This window comes from Benincasa hispida, chromosome 4 (genome assembly GCF_009727055.1).
Source record: "Benincasa hispida cultivar B227 chromosome 4, ASM972705v1, whole genome shotgun sequence".
In the NCBI taxonomy this organism is placed as follows: Eukaryota; Viridiplantae; Streptophyta; class Magnoliopsida; order Cucurbitales; family Cucurbitaceae; genus Benincasa; species Benincasa hispida.
In genome coordinates, this window is record NC_052352.1 from 51,696,494 (window position 1) to 51,716,809 (window position 20,316).

At 37.3% G+C, this 20,316-nt stretch overlaps 1 protein-coding gene across 3 annotated transcripts; it reads left to right on the forward strand.

Moving 5' to 3' along the window:
- Nucleotides 1-2,926: 2,926 nt before the first annotated feature.
- On the forward strand, nucleotides 2,927-19,810 carry LOC120075063 (clathrin interactor EPSIN 3-like). 3 transcript variants are annotated; one of them, XM_039028218.1, is made up of 15 exons: nucleotides 2,928-3,113; nucleotides 3,413-3,562; nucleotides 4,254-4,377; nucleotides 6,395-6,446; nucleotides 6,592-6,671; nucleotides 6,777-6,855; nucleotides 7,087-7,170; nucleotides 7,274-7,419; nucleotides 8,068-8,400; nucleotides 15,713-15,754; nucleotides 15,830-15,928; nucleotides 16,014-16,165; nucleotides 17,044-17,237; nucleotides 17,405-18,785; nucleotides 18,869-19,810. In XM_039028218.1, exons 3-15 carry the CDS (start codon nucleotides 4,343-4,345, stop codon nucleotides 19,444-19,446), a joined length of 3,255 nt encoding a protein of 1,084 aa, XP_038884146.1. In that variant the 5' UTR covers nucleotides 2,928-3,113; nucleotides 3,413-3,562; nucleotides 4,254-4,342; the 3' UTR covers nucleotides 19,447-19,810. The 3 variants fall into 3 exon arrangements, with proteins under 3 accessions (XP_038884147.1, XP_038884146.1, XP_038884145.1); XM_039028219.1 differs by lacking the exon at nucleotides 3,413-3,562 and having other exon boundaries at nucleotides 2,927-3,113; nucleotides 17,101-17,237; XM_039028217.1 differs by lacking the exon at nucleotides 3,413-3,562.
- The last annotated feature ends 506 nt before the right edge of the window (nucleotides 19,811-20,316 follow it).

Here is a 20,316-nt window from a genome sequence, read left to right on the forward strand (position 1 = left end):
GATATCTATAACTTAACACAATTCAACCCAACACTCCAAATTAGTCTTCATAACCAACTCTATTCAACACACTAAACACAGGCAATTATTACCAACTTAGTTCAACTCCGCACCCCAAACACATATAATTATTACTAACATAAATAATTATCACTCACAAATAATCATTACTACCTCGACTCAACCTAACTCTTCGTGCAAAATGCATCCTAATAGCCCATTCCACCCAACTCAACTTAAGGGCCAAATGCCTCAAGATTATAATCACAAAGATTAAAATTAAGAAGCTAAATTTGTAATCCAAACAATTTTCAACTAAAATAATCAAATCATTACAAATAACATGAACTCATCAATTGACGACAAGGATAAAAGTCTAGCCCAATCAGTAGCTGACGAGGTGCCACAAGGATGCTGAGCTCAACCTCCCTGCCACCATGGCTTCCTCTCTCCATAACAAATTTGTTGCAATGGTCTTCTTCCTTCCCTACAAAAGAAAAGATTCCTTTTATTCGTTTGTCCTTATTCTCCCTATTTGTGTATAAAAGGGGAGCATTGTACATTGTATATTGTGTGGAAAATATATACTGAAAGAGGTAAAGGAAATTAATTCATAGGCTGTCATCATCCTCTTCTTTTTCTCTTTTTTCCTATTTTCAGTTTCTGACTTGGTATCAGAGCTTCTCAACCATGGTGAACACTGCGTTGTCGATGCCCTTTATCGTGCTTCCTAGCGCTATTAACAATGGTAATATCACTAGCCCTCTGCTAAATCAACTATTAAATTAAGTAACGTCCATCAAGATGGATAGATCCAATTTCCTTTTATGGCAAAATCTTGCCTTTCCTATCCTTAGAAGTTACAGATTAGAAGGATACTTAATAGGAGAAAATCCCTGTCCCAATCGGTTCATCACCAAGCAAATCAATGAACATTCCAACGAAAGATCAAGCTTCGACCCAACTGTAGCGGCCGCATCTAAAACCGAGCTGCAACCAAATCCAACCTATGATGCATGGATTGCCATCAATCAGCTTCTATTAGGGTGGCTTTACAACTCAATGACTCAATAGATAACAACTCGGGTAATGGGTTTCCAAACCGCCAAGGACCTGTGGGAAGCTATTAAAAAACTGGTCGAAATACAATCGAGGGTAGAAACTGACTACCTCAAGCGGCTATTTCAACAAACATGCAAAGGAGCCCTCAAAATGAGTGAGTATTTGACTTTGATGAAGCGATACTATAATGGCTTTGCTTTTGCAGGTTCTCCGGTCTCTCCATTTGATCTCATTTCGCAGGTGCTGTTTGGACTAGATGAAGAATATAATCCCATGATAATAGCAGTTCAAAGCAAAGGCACAATCCAGTGGTCTGACCTACAATCTGACCTCCTCTCGTATGAAAAACGACTTGAGTATCAACTCACAATTAAGACGGGGATCATTGGAATATCTAATATTTCCTTTTCTCCCAATCCAGCCTCCGTGAATGTTGTTCAAAGTATCACTCACAATCCTGAAAACCCGTACCACAATCATCAAGGAAATTCCCAGCCCTCGAACTTCAAAGGAGGAGGAGGCCGAAATAGAGGAAGGGGCCGCTGTAACAATGCCTCGACAAGCTGGCCAACATGTCAAACTTGTGGAAAACTCGGCCACATGGCTGATATCTGCTTCTTCCGCTACAACAAAGAGTTCAATAATCCCCGATAAACACACATTAGAGTTGAATCCACCCAACTCCCGGCTACTCGAACTCAAGAACAGAGCAATTCAGCATTGCTCACCCACTCCGGCATTGCCTCCCCTGAAATTGTTGCTGATCGTATGTCGACAGTGGGGCTTCGACTCATGTAACAAGCAACCCCACCTTCCTCACCTCACCGGCACCTACACAAATACTGATAAAGTTATTGTTGGCAATGGTACTCCACTGAATATATCCCATTCTTTGAGCCATCGATGAAATGGCCAGTAGAGATGTGGATCTTCGACCCTACTTACTAAATCTGGTTTTCTTTCTCTCCTTAATATGTTCCTACCATTGCTAAAAATTTAGCCAGTGTCTCTAAGCTAGCTAAAGACAATAACATTTTTGTTGAATTTCATGCTAATTTTTGTGTGGTTAAGAACAAGGAATCGAGGGTGGAACTTCTGAAAGGCAAGCTTAAGGATGGACTTTATCAGGTGGACAATGTCAGCCCGTTGATAAATAATGCACTCACCAAATCAAGGTTACCGGGTGCTAGCTCGACCACTCAGCCTTCCCTATCATCTTCTTTGCCTGTCTTCACAACCAGCACAACCATATCCAAATTGCTTTTGCATTGGCAGCTTGGACATCCATCCTCTAAAATTTTGGCAAAATTGATTAGTGGATGTAATTCGAACATTTTTGATAATGAGAATTTTTTTTGTGAGGCATGTCAATTTGGAAAATCTCACAATCTGGCGTTCTCTCCTTCTTCCTCTCACGCACAAACACCATTCGAGTTCACAATTTTTTGAAGGTTAGTTGCGTAAATCCTCATCTCCACATTGTTGGGATTTTTATATGAAAGACCTAAAAAATTGAGTTCAAAAAGAGATTTAATTATCGAATTTTACACCGACTTTATTCGATACAAAATTGAAAGTTTGAGGTTTATTAGATAGTTTTAAACTTCATGATTTTATTAGTCACAAAATTAAAAGTTAGCGACAAAATTGTTTTTTTTTAATTCAACAACATGTGAAATAAAAAGATTTAATTTTAATATGAGTCGAGAGGAACAAAAATGAGAGACTAAATTTGTTAGAAACATCATATCAATTACCATCAAACTGATACAACAATGAAACGAGAAAATGTAGCTCATATAAAAATTAAAACCTATATGGAAATATGATGACGAAAAATTAAAATGAAACAAAAATTCCCTTAATTTACTGCGTGTAAGTTGCGCTGTCTCTCTCTCTTTTCTTCACCGTCTCTTCCTACGTCCATTCTGTTTCGTTGCTATTTCCTGGACAGAGCCTTTCTAATTCCCAACCATTTTCAAAAATCTCTCTTCTCTTCCACTTTCCTCTCCAACTAGCTTCAGATCCGCCTCTTGATTCTACTTTCCGGCGTAAGCATTTCCTTTGATTCTCCGATTCCTCTACGATCTTGTTTCATTTTCCTGCTTTCCTTTCAGATCTTGAGATTTATTTCCTTTTTTTTTTTCATTCTCATCTTCCACTTTCTTCTTCTTGATTCAGCTTATTGATCCACAATTTTTGTTGAAGTTAAAATTTTATAATTCAACTCGAGATCGGATGCCTGTTTTTTTCGTTTTTTTTTTAAATTGGGCATTGTTGCTTCGGATGATTGATGATCCAAGTTGCCACTGAAGTTGATGATCTCGATCCTTGCTTTATGTTAATCCAGGCAGATTTTGGTCTGATTTTTGTCGGTGCTTTTGGTTGGAAATTTTCGATTCTCTTCCACCGACATCAATTGTTTTGTACTTTTCATGATGCGAGATGTGGGTCTTGATCTTTGGTTCGATATTTCTCGTTCTCTTGACAGCTGATGCGTGTATGCATATTTGTCCAAAGTTTTTAACGTACTTTTTGTTGTATACTTTAAAATGTGTGTATTTGGTTGTTAAGTTTGAGGAAATCATAGGGAATCTTGCATAAAGGTCTACTTTGGATTCATTTGAAATTCATGACGTAAGCTAGTAATGTAGATGAAAATGAAGATTCCTTCCATGCTGTCTTCGATGTCAGATAACCATGATTTGAAGTTGGTGTTATGTGTAGTTCGGAGATTTCTATGATGGTGCACTTTCATTGAGGGTTTTACTAGGAGGGTGTCTATAAATTATAGGAGTCTCTACTTAGATTTTCGTTTTATTTTCTCAGTAATGGACGCTCACATTTTTCGTTTTCAAGCTTCATTAACTTTTTTCCCCTTCATATTGAAAAGCGGCCGTTTTTACTTTTGATGGGTTTAGAGCTCAATTTTGACCTATTTTAATCTCTGCTTAAATCTTTACACGCTCTTGATATATATTCCTTTATATATTTTGATTTTGACTGAAGTTTAAAATGATATGTTGCTATATTAATGTATTCATTAAGAGCATACAAATTCCAGAGTTTTGGGATAGGGTAGCCAGCATCAACATACAACATGTGCTTTCATAATGCATTTTCTTGATTTCCAATATATATTCCAAACTTCCAAGCTTTTAAAGACTATTACTTGTTTGTCTCTGAAACAGCCTGGAAATTTTGAGGTGAGCTTCACTTAAATTTTCTGTGGAACTGGTTGGAAGGAGCTGTTAATTTCAGTACCATCAAGGCATCAACGATGAAGAAGGTCTTTGGTCAGACTGTTAGGGATATGTGAGTGTTATTCACACTTTAATGCCAAAAAATATTTCATCACTGCAGGTGTTATTGGATCCAAGAAAGAAAAGAAAAGAAAATTCCTAGTACTGGATAATATAGAGCCTGTCTGGTTTTTGGTTTATGATTGAGGGATATGAATTCCATTTCAAATGTTTCGGAAATCCAAATGGACATTTTGTTGCAACATCCTAAGTTATTTTTATAGATCTAGATAGTGAAGGTCAAGTTCAAAATAGAGTAATGTAATTAGTTTAAATTAGAAAATAAGTTCTACAGTTATCGGTTTATAAACTTTTTCCTACAGAACATTAATGTAACTTCATTTTATTATGCGGTTCAACAAGCTTTTCCATCTTCTACTTTTTCTTTTTCTTCTGTTAGTATGATTTATAAACATTTAAGTTCAAAAGAGAAAATAACATAGAATTAGATCACAATATAAATTGTAGACTGTAGGCCTTAATTTTTCATTTGTTAGTATGATTTATAAACATTTGTGTTTTGAAACATCTTTTTTGGGGTGTTTGACTACTAGTTAGCCGGGAGTAGAGATTTTAGTGTATGATAGAGGAGTTCTTCCATCCCCTGCATGAAGGGAGAGGGGTTATTTGTGGAAGGTTGGGGTGTGTGTTGTGTTGTGGGACATTTTGCAGGGGTTGAGAGAGATATTACATAACATGGGTTCCATTTCAAAACCAATTGACAATAGGAGTAGTCCATCTGTCTTATAAGGAGTATGAGATCCCTTGATTTTTCCAATGTGGGGTTCTCAACATGCCCCTCAATATGGTGCCTCTTTTAGGTTCACTATTTTTGATCGGATCTTTTGTGCTTTATAGGCTTTGATACCATATTTGATAGTATTGGGTTCCATCTCCTATCATATAAGGAGTTTGAGGTCTCTTGATTTTTTCAATGTGAGATGTTCAACATGGTGCCTCCTTTGGGTTCACAATTCTTGATCGGATCACAATTTATTTTTATTGGACCGAACATTCGTTTGGGCCTTAGATACCATATTTGATAGTGTGGGGTTCCATCTCAAAACCAATTAGTAATGGGAGGAGTAGCCCATCTATCTTATAAGGAATATGAGATCCCTTGATTTTTCCAATGTAGGATTCCCAATAAGGAAACCTTTTGATGTTTGATCTGGCAAAGTTTAATGCTTCTCTCTAATGTAATGAGTTGTTTCTGTAGACTGATTATTTGTTAGGCCTTATTTTGTTAGATTGGAGACCCCTTTTTTAGATGCTCCCTTCTATGGGCTTGATTTTTTGTTTGCCCTCATATTCTTTCATTTTTCCTTAATGAAAGTTGGTCTCCTATATAAAAAAAGGAAAGAGAAAAAAAGGAAAAAAAGAGAGGACAAAGTTCTATCTGATAGGTTCTTAAATATTTAAATACTTGTTAAATTGTAGTATCCTAATATTAATGATGCAAACTTTACAATTAGCTTTATTTACTTAAAAAAAGATTTATTTTAAAGCTATTCCTTTTTTTAGAGATATTTTGACAATTCTGCTGTTCCTCTCACTAAAGTCACCAGCAAAGGGCCCTACATTCTACCAGAGGACCAAAGCTTCTCTCCCCATTCGTAAACCACCTCAAGCTTCAAGGAGAAACTCTACCAAGCAAGGCATAATACTTGTGAACAAAGAGACGATAGGAAAAAAGAAAAGAACCAAAAAATGATCTCTATTCTCTGAGCTCGATATTTAAATTAAACTGCTTTTAGTTTTTCAAGAATCAAGAAGTATATGAAAGTAGAGTAGCTGTAGCTCTGCAAATTTTATATTCAGTACTCTGTCCGTATTCTTTATAATCTCTGTGTACCATGTTTCCAAGAACCTAAAACCATATCTTTACAAACTTTCCTGTTGTTCTTTTGTTAAAAAATAATTTCAGGGTCTGTGCCCTTTGATCTCAACATTTTCCTTTTCTTTGTCAATTTGCTTCCTCTTTTGCATATTATTTACTTAAATGGCGTTTCTAATTCATTTTCTTGCAGTAAGAGAGAAGTTAATAAGACAGTGCTTAAAGTTCCTCGACTAGAGCAGAAGGTTAATTTTTTCTTCTGCTTTATGATTTTCTTGATCTCTTCTCTGGTAGTTGCTCGTTGTTGATGGAAATTGTTTAAAATGTGATGCCTGGTCATTTAAGAGTTCTAACTCTGATAATAAGGTCATTGCTTTCTCTTCCTAGCAGGTTCTTGATGCTACTAGCAATGAGCCGTGGGGCCCTCATGGATCACTTCTTGCAGAGATTGCACAAGCAAGCAAAAACTAGTAAGCATATTTTATTTATTGATTGAAAGCATTACTTGGTTTACATGAATGATTTTTACCACCCGCCCAGAACCAGAAGACAGCTCATTTTAAACTTTGATGCAGCCATGAGTGTCAGATGATCATGGCAGTAATCTGGAAGCGTGTTAATGACTCGGGCAAAAATTGGCGGCATGTGTACAAGGTTTGATATCTTTTGCATTTGATATTGCAGCACCTGTGTGCTGACATAATGTTTCCCCCCCCCCCCAAAAAAAAGTTCATTTTCTTCACAGGGAAAAAAATGTTTGTCTTCATCAATTTGATTAGATTATTCAAGGAAAAAGAAATGTTGATTTTTTATTTCCTGCGCTGCAGTGAGGGTACAATTCTTTATTTATTATTTTTTAAAAGAAAAACATAAATTTTGCTTCAGGGTTTAACTGTCTTGGAGTATCTGGTGGCTCATGGATCAGAGCGAGTGATAGATGAAATCAAGGATCATGCATACCAATTATCAGTAATGCAGCTTCTTAGTTCTTTTAACTACATTGTTAATTAGTTCTCTATTTTCTGTGGATTTCATTTTGTTTTTCTAAATCATTCTCTTTCTCCCACTTCAGGCCTTGTCCAGCTTTCAATATATTGATTCCAGTGGAAGGGATCAAGGAGCAAATGTTCGAAAGAAGTCACAGAGTCTTGTGGTTCTTGTGAATGATCCAGAAAGAATCAGTGAGATTAGGCAGAAGGCTAATGCCAACAGGGACAAGTGAGTGTAATCCGTAAAAGAAATATATATGCGCCCACGTATAGTGTTAAATGTTGAAATGAATTTTCTGCTTCTCTCTATCAAAGTGTTAGAAAAGATATTTAAACATTTGATCTTTTTTCTACTTCTCTCTACTAAATTTCTCCAATTTTCTTTCCGGGTATTCTGTGCATAGAAGAACCTTCTAATTTTAATGCCTGCAGGTTATTTACCTAAAGTTTGCCGATCAATCTTGTATAATAATTTGCTTGTCAATCATCCGTTCAATGTTTTCTACTCCTTTCTCGATCTTTTTCTTTGTTTTCATAATTTTTGTTTACTTTAGAATCTGCATTTTCACAGTCATTACTCCACATAGTTATTGTGATATCCGTTAATTTCTCAAACTAATTTCTCTGTCAAATATTTTAAGAACAGCAGGAGCCTGCATTTTAACCTGGTGAACCTGGAGATTAAATAGAACTTCTGGCATGAAAGAAATCTATTACCTTTCCTTCTTCCTTTCTTCTGTCTTTTTCTTCTTCATCCTCTCCCCTTTTTCTAATTTTTTACCACAGTAGTTGCTAATATACTTTTAAAATTAGGATAGTTCCTTATAATTGGTTTAGCATGGTTGAGCTGAACCATTATGGCATTTGTTATATATAGGTTTCGAAGTGCATCATTAGCTGGCGGAGCACAAAGGCAGGGGTATGGAGACCGTTATGATGATGATTTTAATGAGGGACGTTACGGAAGCAGGGATGATGATAGGAATAGCAATGGTTATGGAAGGGAAAGAGAATATGACTATAGAGATGATGACCGTGGTAGGAATTCCGACTCAAACAGACGTGATGGAGATCGCTATAGCAGAGATGGTGAAGAACGCCATGGAAGAGAGAGTCCCAGGGATGGTGATAATTGGGGTCGAAGAAGTGTTGATGACCACCAATATGGTGCAAGAAGGGATCAAGATAGAGACCATGATGACAGTGCCCGGTATGTCCCATGTTATGAATTATTTTTTTCATTATTATGTAGAGGAACTCTTTTTTTTGTGATAAGAAACATGGATAAGATACCATTATAAAATGCCAACGGCGAAATAACATAACCTAAAGGACAGAGTTCCTTCTCTAATAAAATAAGGGATGAAACAAAAGGCTTGCAATCATAGTTGATAAGGGGGAAAAAATAGTTACAAAATTAAAATGATGAGGATGCCAATTTGAGGGATCGAACCATACAATGTCACATAATCAAGAAATTTTGTGTAACGACCCAATCCCCTAGGACTTAAGTTAGGCCGTTACTAAATACATGCATGCATGGAACTCAAAATGACACTCGGTTATGGCGAAATAAATGCTAATTAAATAAGGTAAGTTCAAAAGACTTTCATTAAATTCAAATACTAAAACAATAATAGGTACCCATAAATCATAAAGGATAGTAAATGAGTCTGAAAAACGATTCTTAAAGTAAGTTTTAAACATCAAAACTAAAATTTAAGAGAAACATGAAAAGAACTCTAAATTTCATGATGCGGAAGCGTAAAAACTAGTCTCAGTGGCTTGATCATGAATTCCACTTGTCCATCGCCGGTGCATCTCTACCCTTACCTGAAACAATAACATGAGATAGAATGAGTATAAAATACTCAGTAAGTAACCCCATTACTGGGGTCAGGCTAGGCATCTATGTCCTCTAGATACCCACCTCTGGTGAAACATATACACTGCTCTAGTCCTCATGGGACACATACACATGAAACAAGGAGACTGAGTCCTATCCTATAGTTAGGTATGCCCACTACCTCTGGTGAATCCTGAAGGAGACACAAACTCTAATGGACATCTAACTAATCAGTAAGGACACTTGCACAGTCTCAACATCATAATTATCACTATATGAATGTATGACATACATATATACCTCAACATCATGGCTCTATAACATACACATATACCTCAACATCATGGCTCTACAACATACACATATACCTCAACATCATCCGATCAAATACAACCATATGGAATCACATACCATCTCATACTAGCATTCAAGTGTCTATGTGCACAAATAAATATTAAAGATTTCGTGCCAGAACATACTTTGGTCATATTATACTATCAGTCTATCATGTTGTCATTCTATCATAACATTCATTTATCATGCTAGCATACATCTAATGTCTGGCTCATGGGCAGTTCCAGTAGTAAGATTACTTACCTTGATATTAGGTCGAACCAAAAAGTAATGGAATCTTTGTGAAATTCTTGAATCCTTAATCAAGCCTAAACATAAACCAAGCTTTAAAATTAATAGTTAAGGCCAAATTCCAAATACCCAAATATTACAAAATATTTCCAGATAACCTTACCTAGTGTGGCCCAATTCGAATTCACCTTCCAAACCTCCAATTTTAAGCCCAAATAATTAGCAAACAATCTCTTCATCTTGAATGAATATTCTTGAATCAACCCCCTATACATAATTTGAAATTAGGCTTACATGAAATTAAAACTTGAATCAAATACATACTTCACTACCGAAGTCTCAAATAAAATTATCCCATATGTAGCTTCTGTCAAAAAAAATCACTATGTTCCAAATGACTTTACCAAAAATTTCTTCAACAACTTAAAATTAATCCAAAGCATAAAACTACCAAAACTCCGCTAAAAACAAACTTCAAACTTCACTGAACAATACCTCATACTTTTACAAACTTGAATCCAAGTTGAAAAACAATGGGTTAATTCAACCAATTGATGCCAAAATAAATGAGTATTTCTCAAGAATCAACCGAAAACAACCTAACGTGCAGAAATATACCCAATCGATAGATCAGTGATAGCAAAGCGAATGACGCCTTGAATAGTGCGTGGACGACGGAGGTCATGAAAGAAGAAAACTAGACGCGACGGCTTGGGCGGACGTGAGCTCGTCCGACGCCGCCATCAAGCGTGAGGAAGAAAAAGGTGTGGGGTTGACTTTTTTATAAAAAAAAATAATAAATAATAAATAATACCATAAAACAAAAAAAGGAAAGAAATATTATTACATTTTAATTCTTCTTTCCGTTTATTACTATATAAATTCCATTTCCGTTTCAAAAGAAAATTAATTCCTGCCATTAATTTCCAATTTGAATAATTTCACGCCAACAATTAAATTCCCGCACTTATACTTGATGTCCAAAATTCCAAAAATGCCCTCCAACTAATAACAATTACTGAAATTCCAAATAATAAAGTTACTGAAATTACATTATTACTAAAAAAATATGCGGGGTGTTACATTCTTCCCTCAAAGAACTTTCGTCCTTGAAAGTTCATTCTTGAAAAAAAAAACTCCGGGGGTGTTACATTCTTCCCTCCTCAAAGAATTTTCGTCCTCGAAAGTTCATTCTTGAAAAAAAAAACTCCGGGTACTGGGCCTTCATCTCATCCTCTCACTCCCAGGTAGCCTCCTTGAACTGGTGATTCTGCCATAGGACTTTCACAAAAGCAATTTCCCTGCGGCGCAACGTCTCTACCTCTCTGGCAAGAAATTCTACAGGCTTCTCCTCGTAGCTCAAGTTGTCATTCAACTGCAATGGCTCAAAGTCAACTACATAGGACGAATATGTCACATACCTTCCTCAAAATAGAAATGTGGAAGACATTATGAACTGAAGACAGTGCTGGTGGTAGCCAATCAGTAAGCTACAGGGCCAATTCGCTCTAAGACCTCGAAAGGTCCAATGAATCTTGGACTCAACTTCCCCTTCCTGCCAAACCTCAGAATACCTTTCATGGGTGCCACCTTTAAAAAGACTTTATCACAAATCTTAAATTCTAGGTCCTTACGTCTTATGTCGACGTAGCTTTTCTGTCTGCTCTGAGTTATATTTGCATACGAGCCTTGATCTTCTCTATTGCCCCATTCAGGGCTTGCACTAGCTCAAGTCCTAGCAATTTCCTCTCTCTTACCTTATCCCAACACACAAGAGACCTGCAGCTCTTCTCATAGAGGGCTTCAAACGGTGACATGCCAATGATAGCTGGATAACTGTTATTATGCAAATTCCATCAAATGTAGGTGAGAGTCTCAACTCCCTGAAAACTGTAACGCACAAGTGCACAACATATCCTCCAATATCAGGTTCAAACATTCTTTCTGACCACCATTCTGTGGGTGAAAAGCTGTACTAAAATCCAATCGAGTACCCAATGCTAACTGGAGACTCTTCCAAAAACTAGATGTAAAACGAGGGTCGCTATTTGACATAGCTGTAACTAGTATCAAAAGAGGTGTGACAACCCCTTCCATATATAACGATGAAACTTAAGATGCTGAAAACCAACTATACTTTAACACGTTCAAGCTGAGAACTATGAAAACTGTCGTGAGTTTAAGAAAATCTTATCCACTAAAAACATACATCTGAGCTTATCATTCTGTCACAAGGAAAATTTCATATGTGTAGTGGAGAAGCTGGTCATGCTATATAATGCGTCATATGAAGATACGTATCAGAACAAATCTGGGCAACTGAAAACTGTTTCTACTCTAGAAGCGCCGACTGTGATGCCTTTTTTAGGGTCTACATGCCTGAGAATAACTCTGTCTAATTAAGTCTCACAATCATGAGAAACTCATCATGAGGCTCTATATTGTCATGGGCTATAAAACTGCTTAAGTCAATCCTCATATTATTCTTTAACCTTAAAACAATCACATATCATTACTTAGACCCTGTTGCGGATGACTTTAAAATTCCCTCTGAAAATGAGGTTTTGAAGTCTCTGGATGCTAAAGCGTCAATCAATTGATAACACATTTCCATAACCTCGTAATAACCGTAATTGATCCCTTAAGTTAGTTTTTACGATAAATCCTTCTTGATTCATAAGTCATAACTTGACTTACTCGTACTCCCTAAAGCTAGTTAATTCATTGCCCATGCAAGGAAAAACATACTATCCTGTACTGCTCCAAACCCACCTATAGCAACTTCTTGTTATCAACTTAACTTTATTACAAGTCTATTCCCTATGCCAATGGTGATATTGGATGATCCAACTTACTTTTGTGCATATACCACTTTTGTCTACCTCGAGCTAGATTAAGTTCATTTTTCAATCAAATTGATGGTCTTGCTAGTTCATGTTTCGAACTTGAACACTACGTCAACATCCCTTAAATCTTACTAATGCCTTGCCTCAACATACCATGTCAAAGTTCTTGAACATTTACTATTACTGGTAACTCCATTTTAGCTTATCCCTTCTCAACCTTTTACTGCCTCAACATACCATGTCAAAGTTCATCAAGACAGTTGCATTCCTGGGCTTAAACATATACATACCTTTATTTTTAAACTGTCATAACTCTACATAGTTTCATCAACCTTTAAGATCTCTGAACTAAGGTATATGTATTTTTTTTCATTTCTAACATAATTTCCATGAGATAAACTAGTGCCACGTGACCTCATAAATTATTTTATTTTATTTTCCTCCTTTTGTAGTGTCGTACCTGATAATCCTCTTATAATAACTTCTAACGAGTCACTGACCTAGCATTAGAGCATAACTGGTGCATTTAAGCTAAACATATATATTAATGCACAACTATCATAAAACTTGTAATTGATGAGACATACCTGGCGATGACGAGGGATTCGTTACTGGGCCACAGGGACTATCTAGACTTACGTAGTAAGTCAATCTACAGAAACCAAAACATGGGCTCTGATACCAACTGTAACAACCCGACCCCCTAGGACTTAAGTTAGACCGTTACTAAATACATGCATGCATGAAACTCAAAACGACACTCGGTTATGGCGAAATAAATGCTAATTAAATAAGGTAAATTCAAAAGACTTTCATTAAATTCAAATACTAAAACAATAGTAGGGTACCCATAAATCATAAAGGATAGTAGATGAGTCTGAAAAACAATTCTTAAAGTAAGTTTTAAACATCAAAACTAAAAGTTAAGAGAAACATGAAAAAAACTCTAAATTTCATGTTGCAGAAGTGTAAAAACTAGTTCCAGTGGCTCGATCACGAATTCTGCTTTTGTCCATCGCTGGTGCATCTCTACCCTTACCTGAAACAACAACATGAGATAGAATGAGTATAAAATACTGAGTAAGTAACCCCACTACTGGGGTCCGGCTAGGCATCTATGTCCTCTAGATACCCATCTCTGGTGAAACATATACACTGCTCTAGTCCTCATGGGACACATATACACATGAAACAAGAAGGAAACTGAGTCCTATCCTACTGTAGTTAAGTATGCCCACTACCTCTGGTGAATCTCGAAGGAGACAAACTGGTGAGTCCCGAAGGAGACACAAACTGGTGAATTCCGAAGGAAACACAAAATCTAATGGGCATCTAACTAATCAGTAAGGACACTTGCACAGCCTCAACATCATAATTATCACTATATGAATGTATGACATACATATATACCTCAACATCATGGCTCTACAACATACACATATACCTCAACATCATGGCTCTACAACATACACATATACCTCAACATCATGGCTCTACAACATACACATATACCTCAACATTATGACTCTACAACATACACATATACCTCAACATCATCCGATCAAATACAACCATATGGAATCACATACCATCTCATACTAGCATTCAAGTGTCTATGTGCACGAATAAATATTTCAGATCTCGTGCCAGAACATACTTTGGTCATATTATACTATCAGTCTATTATGTTGTCATTCTGCCATAACATTCATTTATCATGTTAGCATACATCTAATGCCTAGCCTGTGGATAGTTCCAGTAGTAAGATTACTTACCTTGATATTAGGTCGAACCAAAAAGCAATTGAATCTTTGTGAAATTCTTGAATCCTTAATCAAGCCTAAACATAAACCAAGCTTTAAAATTAATAGTTAAGGCCAAATTCCAAACACCCAAATATTACAAAATATTTCCACATAACCTTACCTAATGTGTGGTCCAATTCGAATTCACTTCCCAAGTCTCCAATTTTAAGCCCAAATAATTAGCAAACCAAACTCTTCTTCATCTTGAATGAAATTCTTGAATCAACCCCCTAATCATAATTTGAAATTAGGCTTACATGATTAAAACTTGAATCAAATACATACTTCACTACCAATGTCTCAAATAAATTATCCATATGTAGCTTTATCAAAAAATCACTTCCAAATGACTTTACCAAAATTTCTCAACAACTAAAATTAATCCAAAGCATAAAACTTACCAAAACTCGCTAAAACAAACTTCAACTTCACTGAACAATACCTCAATACTTTTACAAACTTGAATCCAAAGTTGAAACACAATGGGTATCAACCAATTGATGTCAAAAGTAAATGAGTATTCAAGAATCAACCGAAAACAAACCCAAACGATAGAAATATTACCCAAATCGATAGATCCAGTGACGACAAAAGCGAACGACGCTTGAGTAGTAGTGGACGGAGGTCATGAAGAAGAAACTGACGCGGCGGCTTTGGGCGGCATCGCACGGGCTCACGAACGTGAGGAAGAAAAGTGGGGCGGAGTTTGACTTTTTATAAAAAACAATAATAATAATAATAATAATAATAAAACAAAAAAGGAAATAAATATAATTACATTTAATTCCTTTCCGTTTTATACTATTAAATTCCTTTCTGTTTCAAAAGAAAATTAATTCTTGCCATTAATTTCCAATTTGAATAATTTCACGCCAACAATTAAATTCCCGCACTTACACTTGAAGTCCAAAATTCAAAAAATGCCCTCCAACTAATAACAACTACTGAAATTTCAAATAATAAAGTTACTGGAATTACATTATTACTAAAAGAATGTGTGGGGTGTTACAGTTTTACTTATCAGAATCTTCTTGCATTTCTTTCCTTCCAAATAGACAACAAAGCTCCAACGGCACCAGACCAAATCACTTTAACTTTGTCCTTGATACCAACTGAACAAGATCTCAGGTAACCAATTTTCTGAGAGATTAGGGCATCACCAAATTAAACTAAAGCAAACCACTCAAATAAGTTCCAGACTTTTGATACAGATTTACAATGAACGAAAAGGTGGAAGAGGGATTCTTCCTTACTGTTGCACATTACACAAATTTGGGGGGATAGGTGACTGTAGCCTGTAGGTGTTCCTCTTTTGAACCTTATTTTAGGTATTAACGCTGCTGAGATTTTAATATTTTTAGAACCAATTCCTTCCCAGATCAAGCTGGTGTACAATTTTGATACGGGTTGTACTTAGACACATATTTCTTTTTCTTGCAGTGATGGTAGTGGAAGAGGTGATGTCAGGTCACCAGATGTGAGGTAATTCTTAAAACTTCCATGGAATAGTGGTTTAATTGAGTACTATGAATCACATAATGAGTTGTATTTTGGCAGGCGGCATGATAATAAATTTTCAGAGCAAGACACTGGTGCACCTCCTAGTTATGAAGAGGCAGTGAGTGAGTCCCGAAGCCCACCAGCTCATAGCGAAAGGTATCAGTTTTCTGTTGCTTAACTCTATTTCTAGTTTTAGCACTTTTAATAACTATTTAGTCAACTGGATATCTTACTATGATAGGGACCAAGAAACCTCAACCTCTGCTCCTGCTACTTCATCTGCCCCTGTTACCAGTGCACCTAGCCAGTCAAGTCCCGTACATGGTGCTCCAACATCTGCTGACCAGTTAATTGGGAACTTTGATGAATTTGACCCTCGCAGTTCAGTCTCAGGTGCAAAAAATCTCTATTAATTTTTGTGCTATTAACCTCAGGCTTAGGTCATTTAAAGCTAGCTGCCCTATACTTTGTTATCATCCTTTAAAAGTTTGATTGCTATAGTGACCTTTACTGAGGGAGATTAATAGTAAAGTTAAAACTGGTAGATTTAGTAGATTTCATTACCATAGGGAAGAATTTCCCCCCTCCCCTCTTTAGTATTGTGTATTTTAGTTTTGACGAGGTTGCTTCATGAATTCGACCAACATGAAGATGAATTAGACACATCATGGATGGGTTGCATGGTTTGTTCAAATGATGCTTTGTGTCATAGCTACACCATGTTTCTTTATGTGTGTGTAATTCATCAAGTATTAATTTGGAGGGAATATTTTTTTAAAATGAGAGGTTTTCGAATGCTAGATAGGATTAAGGGCTTTTCTGTATGTACATTTGTCAATTTGGTGCATGTAAGGAAATAAATAGTAAAAGTGATAAAATAAAACTAATAATTAGTGCATTTCATTCTATGTTTTAGGTAGCTGCCTTTCCATTATCACCATTTTAATGTAAGTTATACATGGTTTGTGTTGTGCAATAAACATCTATTCTCTATTTATGACTGTATTCTGTTTCTCTTCAGTTCTTTGCTATCAATTAAATGCATAACATTAGTGTGCGATTGAGTGTAAAGGTTCCTTACATATTGACATGAAAATGTTAATCTTGAAGAAATAGTTAATCTAAAAGTTATTTTGCATGTCATCTATCAAAGATAAGCTCACGTGGCCTATTAAGGATAATCCACTCATGTGATTCACATCAAACGATAAGTTATCTTACTTTGTTGGTTTTTGGCACTAAACCACAAAAGACATCCTCTCTTTTCTCAGCTGCTCCAACTATTCCACCAAACAATGCTGAGATGGACTTACTTGGTTCACTGACAGATTTTTCTTCAAACTCACTGGCCGTTATGGCAATGGCATCTGCAAATGTGACTGGGGCCTTTGAGCCTGATTCACACATGAACTCTGGTGCAGGAACTCCGCAGACTACTACAACAGTAGCCAATATCAGTAATCAGGTACATGCTGACGGTTTTAAAGTTTTTCATTCACATTGGAGTTTTATAGAAGTGCCCACTCTGATAAAATTGACATGTATACATCATTCCGTACGTTTCCCATTATTTATTGCTTCTAAGTTGATATTTTTCTTATATTTTTCTGAGTTCGAATTATGTACTTGCAGAATTTTGAAGATCCTTTTGGTGACACTCCTTTTAAAGCTATGCCTTCTAATGATGGTGCCCCTCAATTCCATTCTTCTGCTATGACAGATCCACTCCAGTGTTCCCTGCACCAAAACGTTGGACAACCGCATCCTAATACAATGACAGATCCACTCCAGTCTTCTCTGCACCAAAGCCTTGAGCAGTCCCATCCTTCTACTACGACAGATCCTTTCCATTCTTCTCTGCACGAAGGCCTTGGACAATCCCAAGGAGCTATCCCGGAAACAAACCAAGTCTCTAATTCTGAATATGGTAATGCATTTTCTGCTTCAACTGGTGCATCCGGCTTATCCAGCTTGCAAGCATCATCAGACCCACAGTTCCTTCAAGGGCCCTCCACTACTCCAGACCCTGAGATTGATATACTGGCAGATATTCTACCTCCTTCTGGACCTCCATCTAACCCAGCATCCTTGTCAACTTATTCCTTCCCTGGCGACCAGCCTGCGTTGGCTACTCCCTTCTCAGATCCTGGTCAACCTCTTCAGCAAAATTTTACAGCTTTAAGCAATCCACCTTCAGAACCAAATGCTAGTTCATTCCTTAATGTGCAACCCCAGTCCGGAGCTACAGCATCGTTGAACTCAAATATGGCTTTTCAGCCTCAAAGTGCACCTACTGGACAGTTTGCCTATGGGGCCCCAGAGGGAGGATCTACAGCAACACCTACTGGACAAGTTAGCTATGGGGCCCCACAAGGAGGATCTACAGCAGCACCTACTGGACAGGTTGGCTATGGGGCTCCACAGGGAGGATCTACAGCACTAGGACAGGTTGGGTATGGGCCCCCGCAGGGAGGATTTTCAGCACCTACTGGACAGTTTGGCTATGGGCCTCCACAGGGAGGATCTGCAGCACCTACTGGACAGTTCGGCTATGGAGGGGGCCCACAGGGAGGTTCTACTGCTCCTTTCTATACACAGATGGCTTCAACCAGCAGTCCAAATGCACAGGCTAGTGGTGGTAGCTATTTTGTACAGAATGGAGGATCTGCTGCTCCTGTTACTTCACAACTTTCTCAGCAAAATCCAAGTGGGTCAGCTGCTCCACTTGGCAGTGGAAACGTGCAGCACCATGGTTTTACAGCCCCACCAGTAGCTTCACAAGGAGCTTATCAGGTTCAAAATGGTTATGCTGCACAGCAAAAAAGTGATGATTTTCTGGGCAGCATTCTTCCGCAAGCTGTACCCCCTCAAGTTCCTTCACAGCAAGGTTTTCCAGCATCAACGGGTTCACTTTTGATAGCATCTCAACCATCTAAGGGCAAGTTCGAGACAAAGTCAACAGTCTGGGCTGACACTCTTAACAGAGGGCTAGTTGATTTGAATATATCTGGGCGTGAGTTCATGCTACCTTGAATTCTTACATATGTATCATATCTGTTCTCTGATATTTGACTAAATATGTTCCTCAATGTGCAGCTAAAACAAATCCATTGGCAGATATTGGAGTGGATTTTGATGCCATAAATCGGAAGGAAAAGAGGATGGAAAAGCCTACTACAACTGCAGTAACTTCTACTATCACCATGGGTAAAGCTATGGGATCTGGTTCTGGAGTGGGTCGTGCTGGTGCGAGTGCCCTTAGAGCGCCACCGAACCCTATGATGGGTTCAGGTATGGGTATGAACAATGCTGGCATGGGAGGGCCCTATGGAGGAATGAATCAACCCATGGGAATGGGAATGGGAATGGGCATGGGCATGAACAATGCTGGCATGAACCCGGGAATGGGAATGAACAATGCAGGCATGAACCCGGGAATTGGAATGGGAATTGGAATGGGAATGGGAATGGGAATGGGTATGGGTATGGGAATGGGAATGAACCCGGGTATGGGAATGGGGATGGGAATGAATCCCGGAAATTTGGGTATGGGACAAGGAATGCAATTTCAACCACCAGGTGGTATTCGGCCGGGATCCAATGCTTCGGGTGGTTATAATCCAATGATGGGTGGTTACGCCCCCCAGCAATCATATGGTGGTGGCTACCAATAAACTGTTCAATATATTCATTTTAGAGTGTAGTATCAGATTTACTTGAGAGTTGAAGATTGGGAGGGGGGGGCAACTTGATTGTTGCCTTTGGAAGTCCTTCACACTGCACATCTTGTGAAGAGCAAAAGCTGCATTTCATTATTTTCTATGAAAGCTGCTCAATGCGATGTTCATTTGCTTATTCTTTGTATGTTTTTTCCATTTCTAACGACCTACCGAGAGTTCTATAGTTGAGCTATGGTTGATTGATAATTTTCGTATTCTCATCACAATTTGTATACAACTGAACATCGATAAATGAGGACATACCTCGATTTTTATTATCAACGTAATATATGCACAATACCTCATTTTGTTCATGCCACCATAGAATGAATTATACATTTCTCTGATAGGTTCTCTTCTTTGGTGTTGATTCATTTGATCATGCCATGTCAGTCACATTATTCTGCCATATTTGATTCAAAGAAATTTAAACTGATTGAAACAGACTAGATCAACTATTTTGATCAACACTTTGCTAATCAACATGGAAAATCAAACTTCAAGCTTGATACTGGAGGATTCATATCTGGTTTCTTGAGGTCCTTCAAGACCTACGATGAAATGCCGACCAAAGTACTTCCATTTAAAGAACTTTTGGTGCTTTTGAAAATCGAAAGACTTAATTTAATGGGTCCTATAGTCAGTTTTCATGTGAACTTCAGAATTTAGTTAAATTCTACGTCACTCAAAAAATCTTCGATGCCACCAGATCTTTTACACAATTTAGTTATGTTTGATTGGATAAAGGTAAAAGGGAAACAATTTAAGTAAATAAAATTTATTTAATTTTGCTCATATCTTATTCTGAATACGACTGGTCATCTT

Bases quoted from the DNA above. Each gene is read 5' to 3' on its own strand.
- LOC120075063 (XM_039028218.1), top strand. From the start codon at position 4,343: ATGAAGAAGGTCTTTGGTCAGACTGTTAGGGATAT. The intron at 6,672-6,776 runs GTAAGCATATTT...ACTTTGATGCAG, and splicing joins GCACAAGCAAGCAAAAACTA to CCATGAGTGTCAGATGATCA. The intron at 15,755-15,829 runs GTAATTCTTAAA...GTATTTTGGCAG, and splicing joins GTCAGGTCACCAGATGTGAG to GCGGCATGATAATAAATTTT.